The 10,124-nt window shown below is 50.9% G+C and overlaps 1 protein-coding gene across 1 annotated transcript in view; it reads right to left on the bottom strand.

The window, feature by feature from the left end:
• HOMER2 (homer scaffold protein 2) overlaps positions 1 to 10,124 on the bottom strand; it is a 133,911-nt gene that overhangs the window by 91,383 nt on the left and 32,404 nt on the right. Inside the window, exons 2-3 of the mRNA XM_030884476.2 lie at positions 9,956 to 10,067; positions 9,713 to 9,783 (exon numbers count right to left, since the gene is read on the bottom strand). Coding sequence (XP_030740336.2) covers positions 9,713 to 9,783; positions 9,956 to 10,067 — 183 coding nt within the window. The remainder of the gene's footprint in view (positions 1 to 9,712; positions 9,784 to 9,955; positions 10,068 to 10,124) is intronic.

Genomic DNA, 10,124 nt, shown 5'->3' with positions numbered 1-10,124 from the left:
CCTATGGTCAGGGCTGGACATACCTGAGACTCCTCAAAGCCCAAGCTCACTGTCATCGAGCCAATTCCAATACTTAGTGACACCGTAGGGTAAGGTAGCTAGAACTGCCACTTAGCATTCCCGAGGCTATCAATCTTTATGGGACTAGAAAGCCTCATCTTTCTCCTTCCGAGCAGCTGGTGGGTTGGAACTGCCAACCTTGCGGTTAGCGGCCCAATGTATAATCCTATATGACACCAGGTCTCCTTTGAGATCCCTACCATTGTAGCAAATGCTTCTCCTCATTGTAAGTATGTCCTCTGAATGTTGGGCACTGCGCTTCACCGCCAGCAGGGATCTGTACAGGAATAGACAGCCTCGTCGTCTTTCTCCGGAAGAAAGATTCCGATGGGCTCAAAGGTGAAGGATGCTTTTTTCTTCTCAAATGGACCAAGCAGCTGCTCAGCCCACCTCAAGTACCAGAGGTCCTTGTGCCTCTGGAGGCTGAGGGGACACGTCATTGCGTTTACTCGGGTTTGTTTTGTTTGTTTTCTCAAGCCTTACACTAACCGTGGGGACTAGGCAGGCCTTCCCATGCATATAGCCCTGCCAGCGCTCTCAGGGAGGAGGGCATGAATGGGGCACATACCAGACAAGGCCCCTTTGAAGCAGAAGGGGGTGGGAGGAGGTCTCCAGGTATAGGCATGGGTGCTCTCTGCCTGCAAAGAGCCTTCTCACCAAGGTCTTTCAGCAGAATTCCTCTGCCCTGATCATCTCCAGCTAAGGAGAAACCATTTGAGCAGCTGGGTCCTGGTCCACCAGCCTCCTCTCAGCAGCAACAAATAATCCTTGCTGTTCTTGCTGAGACTCACTGAGCAGTGGTGACTCACCCAAAATTATAGTCACCACAAATTACACGATGTTCATTGTGATCTTGGTCCCTCTGCCATGCCTTCCCCTCAGTCATTCCTTTCAAACAAGCGGCTGCTTGAAGGAACCTGAAAAATGTCCCTTTCTTCCATCTTTTTTCCAGTCCCCTTCCTACCTTGCTCTTGAAATCAGAATCAACTCAACAGCAGTGCGTTGTGTTTGTTTGTTTGTTTGTTTGTTGTTTTAGTTCCAGAAGGCATCGAAGCAGGTCATCAAAGAAGTGGCAAATGCAGATCTGAATGATGACGGTGTATACTTACAGTTGCCAATACGAAGAAACGTCCGCTCAAGATATTTTCAGCTGAAGAAAATTATGTTACCAAGCAGCATGCACAAGACGACTCCACTTTCTTAAAAATTTCTCCATTTTATATAAACATCCATCCAGATGCCCAGAGATAGAGATCCATGGGGGGTGAGGGTAGGGGTGGGGGTAGTCTGCGAAGACAAGTATCCCAAAGCTGATGGAGGTTACCCCAGAGACAGGGGATGGCAGGCAATTTTCACTTCCTTCTTGATGCTGTTATTTTTTTTTTAGCAGGCGCATGTAATCTTTTTATTATTAGAAAAATAGGAAGGTTATTCTCTCTCTCTTTCTTTTAAGTGGGAGATGAAAGAAGACCAAGGCTGAGTGCAGCCGTGAACAGAGCTAGGAAAGAAGGTAGCAGGGAGGGCTGGGGAATTTGCTAGGGGTGATCGCATGGCTGACTCTCAGCTCCCTGGGAACTCTTACAGGAAGAAACCTAGTGATTCACATGAACGCAGCCCATTGGACGACAGCAAACCCACTGCAGCTCCGGGGCCTGCTGTGGGGGTCTGGTGGGCAGCCGAGACGCCCTGACTCCATCCTGGCCACACTCAAGGTCATAGGCTTTAGGGCTGCGGATGGATGGACTCCCCCCAAACTCCCTGGTCCACTCATTCACATTCATCCAGTGCCTACTGCATGCTAACAAGAAACTCTGGTAGCGCAGTGTTTAAGCACTCAGCTGCTGACTGATGGGTCAGTGGTTCAAATCCAGTAGCCCCTCCACAGAACCAAGCTGTGGCCGTCGGCTTCTGTAAAGATGACAACCTTGAAAGCAATATGGGGCAGTTCTACTCTGTCCCATGGGATTAAACCTGGCCATAATCCACTCAACAGCCCCTAGCTTTTGGTGGTGACCCCACGCAAGGCGTCCCTGGGTGGTGGAAACAGATGAGGAGTAGGCTGTGAACCACAGAGAGCAGAGGTTTGAGTCCATCCAGAGGTGCCTCACAAGAAAGACCTGGCAAAATGAACCCCAAGAAACCCTGTGGAGCACAGTTGGGGTCAGACACAAGAGGAGCCCCATGGTGACTGGCTTTGGCCTGCGGATATTTCTGACTTGGACACAAAGGGAGATGGCTACCTAAATGATTCTAAGTGCTAGCAGCCCCTCCCCTCCCCCCCGGGATCTCCCGGTGTTTGGGGGCATCTTCCCTAAGTTCTCCAAACAGATGGGCACCACCCACTCCCTCTGCCACCCTCTGGACTGTGGCATTTTGTTTAAAATCACCGGTGTCGCACATGAGGCTGCTCGTGTACGCAGCTTACCTCCTTTCCTAAAATGTAAAATCCACAAGGGCAGGGCGCCCAACAGCCCTGATGGAAGGGGCCCTGATGGAAGTTTTCGAATGAGTCCTAGGAAGAGAGTTCTTAGAACCCGCAGCCCACAGGCCCAGGAGGAGGATCATACCACCCTGGGGGGGCACAAAGTCCCTAGCACGACCAATCGTGGCAGATCCGAAGGGCAGCCTTCACCCAGGAGTAAGCTCAGAAGGCAGCACAGGACAGGGCAGAAGGAGCAGTGGAGGCAGCAAACACAGGGAGGGCATGGGGAGGATTCTGTGACATCGTGGGGACAGAAATCAATGCCACGAAGCCAAATGTGCAAGGTTTGGCTAACCGGAAACCAGTGGCTCTGTCAAAGCACCCAAATCACTAGAGTTAAAAAGTAAATAAACAAAACAACCCCCATAGCAGGGCAGACTGTCTGAGTGGCTGTATCTGTTTCACTGTGCTGTCTGTTGCCGTGCAGTCAGCTCCAACTCCTGTCCAACAAAACATCGCTGGGTCCTGCGCCATATTCACCATGGCTCTTGTGACTGAAGCCACTGTGCTGGTGCTTAAGGGCCTTCATACCCAGGGCTCATCAGCTCGCCCGATAACTGTGTCAATCTGGGTAGACTAGAGAAATTCATGGACACTCATATGTGTATAAGAAAGAGCTTTATATACAAGAGCAATTGAATATTGAGAAAACATCCCAGCCCAGTCCAGATCAAATCCATAAGTCCGATATTAGCCCATATGTCCGATACCAATCTATAAATTCCTCTTCAGACTCAGGAAACACATGCAATGATGCCGAATGCAGGATGATCACAGGCCAGTGGGTGGGAAGTGTTGTGGATCTAGTGGCATTGTAAGCATCTCAGCGCTGGCAGGGGTCTCCACATGGCTGCTCCAGCTCAGGGTACTAGTGTAGTTCCACGTATTTTGTCAGTTGCAATATCTCCCAGGGAGTGAACAGAGAGTCTTTCGCCTCCAGGGAGGAGTACAGGAGTTCCCAGAATCCTCAGAAGGCCATGCCCACACAAAGGCCTCATTGGCTACATCCTGATCGACAGGCTAGACTCCACCCCTTCACTCTTAATCCTCAAATTGACACCAGCAACATTCTGCTATGACGCACACAATTTCCACTGGCTAATATTCAGCCAGAGCTCTCGAGGCCTTCCTTCCTCGTCTGTTTCAGCCTGGAAGCCCCCACTAGAAACCTAGCCACCGTGAGTGACCCTGCTGGTGTTTGAAATACTAGTGGCATAGCTCCCCACACCACAGCAACACACAGGACACTACATCACAACAAACCGACAGACAAGTGGTATCTGTTTGAGTCAGACACCTTTAACTTGTAGAAACAACACAGTTTGCTGGGATCAAGGAAGAGTGGAAAATGAACATCAAAAGAAAGCTCATCAATATAGATTACTGAAAGAAAGCCCAAGGTGTTAGATGACAAGATTACGGCATCGGTAAATTGCAACGTAATCTTGGCTTAACAAAATGCATGTAAAATAAAGCCACCAAGAAACACAGTCGATTGTGTTGGTAAACACTGACAAAATCAGCTCCATGCCACAACAGCACACAAGCTACTGTTTCTGCTCGCCTTCTGCAAGCCGGAGGAATTGGGATTTACTGCTTCGATCCTCAGATGACAGCCAATGGTCCAGAAATTAACCCAGGCCACAATAAAAGTAAAATGGCATGGAAAGAAAACAGCACTCAAATGTGATCTGTTTTTCTCTTAGCCCTTGCAACTCTCAATGAAGCAAAAGGTCATGGTAAATTCATCACAACCACCAGGCCCGGGGCCAGGCAAGGCTGCCCACCATAGTCAAACATTAACTCAATCAAACACTATTATCAAGGGAGCCTGGTAGGGGACAGACCCTGTGAGGTGTTGGGATGCCCTGGTGGAAAGAGTAAGAGGCAGGCTCATCCTGGTGGCATGCTATTGGCGAAGAAAGGCTATAAATAAGTAAATGAATCCCAGATATTTTAGGTGTGCTGGGATGAGCCTGGCAGGAAACAAAAGCAGCTCTTCTTAGAGAGTGAGGGGACAGGGGCTCTTGGCAGTGTGGGCAGGAAGGATTAGGGGCAGGTGATGGTGATAGAGAGCTAAAGGATGGGGCGGCAGGGATATGCAGAGCCCGAGGAGGGCCTGGACAGGGGTTCCCAGGGCAGGGCACCAAAGGAGAGGAGCCAGTAGGGACACAAAGTGGCTGGCGAATTTGGAGAGGCCAGAGTGACGTGATCGGATTTGTGTGTACTCATTCTGTTTGATCCTGATGCAGTGGGTAGGTGACATACTGCACTCATTACAAACCCAAGAGAGGGTACAATGTCGAGTGTGAATGAACTCGTTATGGGCTTTCTAAACCCAAACTCTGAATTCACTGACATTGAGTCCATTCCGACTCATCGTGACCAGATAGGACAGTAGAACTGCCCACGGGGGCTTCAGAGACTGTAAATCTTTACAGGGGTAGAAAATCTCATCTTACTCCCTTGGATCGGCTGGTGGTTTCAAACTGCTGACCTTGCTGTTAGCCACCCAATGCTGAGCTCATCACACCACTAAGACGCCATACCATGGACTTTGGTTAACAAGAATGTATCCCTGTTCGGTCATCCATTGTAAGGAATATAGCACACCAGTGTAAGATAAGAGAAAGCGGAGTCGGGGCTTGGGGAGGATTACATGTACCTTCGGTGTAAATATCCAGTAAACCTAAAGTCTGCTCTCAAAAATTAAGTCTACTAACTTTTTAAAAATGACCACCAGCTTTAGTTTGTCCGAGATGCCGGGAGCTGTGCCCCTGATGTTTCGAGGATCAGGAGGGTCACTCATGACGCGCAGGTGTCAGCGGAGCTTCCAGACTAAGGCAGACTAGGAAGAAGGAAAAGGCAGATCCTGAAACCCTTACAAACAGCAGCGGAACCCTGTTGACAGGGCGTCGGACGATGAGCCCCTCAGTTGGAAGGCACTCAAACTATGACTGGGGAAGGTCTGCCTCCTCAAAGCACAGCCAACCCTAACGAGGTGAATGAAACAAGGCTGGCCGGACCGTCACTTGCTGCCATCATGCTCTGTAGAGTGGAGGGTCAAGGAAAAAGAGGAAGTCCCTGGTGAGACAAAGTAACAGAGCGGCTGTAACAATGGGCTCAGAAGCAGCCAGCGCTGTGAGGACATGGGGGGCCAGGCGGTTTGTTCTGGGGTCCATAGGGCTGCTAGGGGTCGGTACTGGCTCCAGGGCACCTGTCAACAACAGTTTTATAAGACGGGGAGGGAAACAAGTCCCACTTCTACAAATTGATTCTAAAGAGAGAGGGAGGGAGAGAGATAATCACTTACAAGCTGGCCGTTCGGGTTCCTGTATGGAGAACGCACAGACTAGCAGCACATGAGAGTAGCAGCAGAGGGGGGGTGTCTGGGAGTTCCCCCAGGAAAAGGGAGATGGTAGCCAGGTCTCTGGTGGAAGCCGTGATGATGGGGTGAGGTTATGAATTCCAGGTAGATTCCAGAAGCAGAACCCACAGGGCCAACGGGCAGCCTGGATGAGGAGGTCAAGGAGCACAGGAGTGTAAAGGGGTGCCACCAGCTACAATAGGGGAGACAGGAAAGGTGAGACGTGGAAGGACCACCAAGAGCTACACCGACAGGGCATGAGCCAGAAGCCCAGAGAAAGGGCTGTCGTTAACAGTTTGGGAGCCACCAGCATATCTGGGACATTTAAAGGCACGGGATGGGGAAGAGAGTGATCATCACACAAGGAACCAGAAGCTATCCCCCAGGAGCCTCATCGTTCCGAAGTCAGACGGAGGAGAAGCGGCCGTCACACAGGAAGGAGATGGACACCAGGAGAGGGAGGGGTGAGAGTTGCTTCAAGGACGGGGTGTGCGTGGCCATTGGTGTGGAGTGCTGTGGACAGGTGGGCAGACAGAGGCAGTGATGTGCTCTGGCAAAGTGTAGGTCACTGGTGGCCTGCGAGGGTTGTTTCAGTGAGCGGTAGACGCAAAAACCAGACTGTGGAGGGTTCAGGGTGAGCGAACGGGAAGGGAACATCAGTGGAGACAGTGGGTGTAGACATCTCTTTTGAAATGTGTTCAAGTAAAGGGGGTCAAAGAGGGGAGGTGGTAGCAGGAGGGGGGCAGAGGGCCAAGGACGAGCTCCTTTTTAAGATGGGAGAAAGCTGTGCTGGCCAAGGTGGTCACCACTAGCCACTTGTGGCTATATAAACTTAAATGACACCACACTAAAAAGGTAGGTCCTCAGTCACACTAGCCACGTGTCACATATTTGAGTCACATGTGACTATTTAGTAACTGCCAGATTGGGCCGTGCAGGCAAAGAACATGGCCACCAACTGTGCGCAAAGATCCATCGGCCAGCGCTGGAGCATATTTGCATACTGGTGGGAACGGCCTGGAGACGGGGCAGGGGCTGAGGGCAGGGAGACAGTCCCTGAGAAGGTGAGAGGGGATAGGATGGGGGTACCCTGGGAGGTGTAGACCTCGGATAGGACAAGAGGAACTGGCCATCCAGCTAAGCAGGCAGATGGAGAACCCAGAACCCCTTAGATCTGTGGTTCTCAATCTGTGGGTTGCAACCCCTTTGGGAGTCGAACGATCCTTTCACAGGGGTCACCCGATTCATAACAGTAGCAAAATGACAGTGATGAAGTAGCAACGAAAATAATTTTATGGTTGGGAGGTCCCCACAACATGAGGGACTGTGTTAAAGAGTCGCGGCATTCAGAAGGTTGAGAGTCACCGTGTTAGAATATAGGGAGTGTGGGGAAACGAAGGTGGCGCCCTTGGCCTGTGGCTCCTGTTTGGTCCATGAAAAGAAAAGCTAGATGCTTCTGAAAGATGAGATGACGAAGTCTGAGAAGGAATCACAACCCCCCAACTCACTGCCATCGAGTCACTGCTGACGCACAGCAACCCTCTTCTAAGACCAGGGAGGACGGCGCTGGTGATCACGACTGTACATCTTCACGAGAGCAGAAAGCTTCCTCTCTCTCCCCCGGGGCGGCTGGTGGCTTCAAACCACAGCCCAATGCGTAGCCCTGGTACTTCTCCTGAGAAGGAAGAAGGTATGAAAGAGATGCCTTGGGGAGTGTGAACATAAACGTACAAGGGGAATCACACCTTTAATGGAGAACACTTCACAAGAGAAAAGCAAGAAATAGCAGTAAACATCTGAATGAGGAGAAGCACCTTATGTGGCAAGAAGCAGGCTCGGATGTTTATTCTGCTTCAATCCTGGTCAGACCCACAGAGTTGGGTCCTGATAAAGGTCTGGGGCAATAACAAGGGATGCTCCTAGCTGCCCTTTTTGGGTTCTTCCTCCTCCATTGTATGCAACTCCCCCAAAAGATGGCATCATTTCATCTTTCTGGTAAAAATGGCTCCCACATTTGAATCAAAGATTCCATAGCTTGATCTGATCACAAGGGTGCAAACGCAGAGCAGAACTTCACATTCTCATGGACTCCAGGCTTTCGGGTGCCACAGGGCAGATGAGCACTCGAAAGCAAATGCCCTAAGATGATCTCTGAACCTTAAACCAAACCCCCCCTCTAAAGACTTCTTAAAAAGCTCACACTTCAGCTTAACTAGTGAAAAAGGTGTGCCTTGACCACTGTGCTCTTTTAAGACTATCTCTCTGGAATCAAATGGACAACAGCAACTAAAACGATTAGACGAGAGCCTCACAGGGCTGTGAGCCCATGGTGACACGGGGGAAACACTCCGGAAAGGAGGTGAGGAGGGCTGTATGAGTTGAAGACTGGAGCCAATGTCACCACACTGTGTACGTGTCAAGTTGGTTGGACAGGTCGTGGTGCTTATTTTGCTGTAGATTCTCAACCTAACCACAAAATTAATAAAACGCCGGAGGAAATGGCTCCCTCCACCTTCTTGTCTGAACTGCTTACCCAGCCCTTAGCTCCATCCCAGTTTACATTCACACATGTTATAGCAGGGGTGGCTATAGTAGAAGCGGCAGAGGATAGGAGTTACAGAGCAGTCCTTCCCTAGAAGCAGTGCGGACTGCACAGTTATTGGGAGATGCTGAACTGACAGGAAAGACACATTCCACGTGTCAACCAAATCCCCAAGCTACTCCTCGCTCCTTCTCTTTGAACAAAAATTATTTTCTGACATTTTCTTTAAGCTTTATGAGTAAACACACTTTCATTTCCCCAGCACTGTTTGATCTCAACCACAACCAAAGTTTCAATATTTGTTTTTGATCGTGCGAGTGTGTTGGGCTGGTTTTGTGCTGGCTGGAGGGGTGGGGGACGAAGGAAGGGTAAAATGACCAGGTTCCTTTCACCTTCCATCTTGAGGCCCACAATTGTCAACTCCTTTTTCCCATACTTTTTTTTTTTAAGTATGATACCTGAGAACCTTTGAAGACTCCCGCTGCTCAAAAAGCAGCCCTTGCATAGTCCACTGAGTGGTCACTGGGAATGTTACAGAACAGCTGCCTCACAGCGAGGGTGCCTGGGGTACAATCACCCACAGTGTGTGTGTGTGTGTGTGTGTGAAACCTCTGGTAATTGTACCAATACCTCACACAAATTTCCTGGCCCAGCTCTGCACCCCTGGCCTGCAGCCTTAGCCGTTGTTCCCTTCCTCAAAACGCCTCTTGGCCTGCCTCCAAACGTTCTGCGGCAGCGCCATGGATAAGGTCACTGGGCGATGACTCCAGGAACTACCTGGGGTATGACACAACAAAGCCACTGACCCCAGGGGGCTGGGATCGATGTTCCACTTCTCTGTTGGCCACCAGGGCAATCTGACTCTCTCTGCCCTCCGCCTTCTAATCAAGGAAGCCAGCTCCCCGGACACATCAAGGGGAAATCGCTAGATCGTGTCTAAGGGCTGTTAGAAGAATGTGGGCAGAGACCCTGGTTCACTCATCCTCCCCCGCCCCCCATACTTCCACAGCACTGTCCACGGGCTGCCAAACTCGGAGAAGGCCACCCAACTTCTTCGGGCCTCAGTTTCCTCATCTGTAAAGTGGGCGTAAACACCATTCCGGGAACATAGACTACCACCACGGAGGTGGCAGCGGCAGCGCTGAACGTGTGCTCCTAAGAAAGGAGTTACTGTGTTATTAGCACAATGCCTCCCTGACTCACAGCGCCCGCTGCTCGGCGAGAAATCCACCCTGCCTTTTAAATTACTTTATAGACTCACACGCATTCGTCACTTAAGAGTATTTCAACTTCCCTCCCGTGGATCTTCTCAGTTGCTTCAAAAATGTTAGCCTAGGTTCCTGACAGACGTCCATGCTGCTCCACCCCGTCAGAGCCAATTCAAAGTCCACTATTCCCACGTTGACTTGTTATTTTATTTGGCTCGTTCCCTTTCCAGGAAAACTTCGATTTCCATTTTGCTTGCCATCAATCCCGCCGTGGAGCACGACACGCTGCTTCCTACACTCGCGAACGCAGGCCCCGGAGTTGATGGCGCCGGGGGCACGGGGGAACGTGGACTAGCAGAAGCGCGGCGGCCCGGAGGGTGCCGGGGCCCCAGGTGGCCCGCGCCCGGGCTGGCACGGAGATGGGCCGGGGTGCCCGTGCCGCAGGCTCCCGGGCGCCGGCAGGGC

This window comes from Echinops telfairi, unplaced genomic scaffold (assembly GCF_000313985.2).
Source record: "Echinops telfairi isolate 266 unplaced genomic scaffold, ASM31398v2 ScPeMD7_7;HRSCAF=31, whole genome shotgun sequence".
Lineage (NCBI taxonomy): Eukaryota > Metazoa > Chordata > Mammalia > Afrosoricida > Tenrecidae > Echinops > Echinops telfairi.
This window is presented reverse-complemented; position numbering and strand designations above follow the sequence as displayed.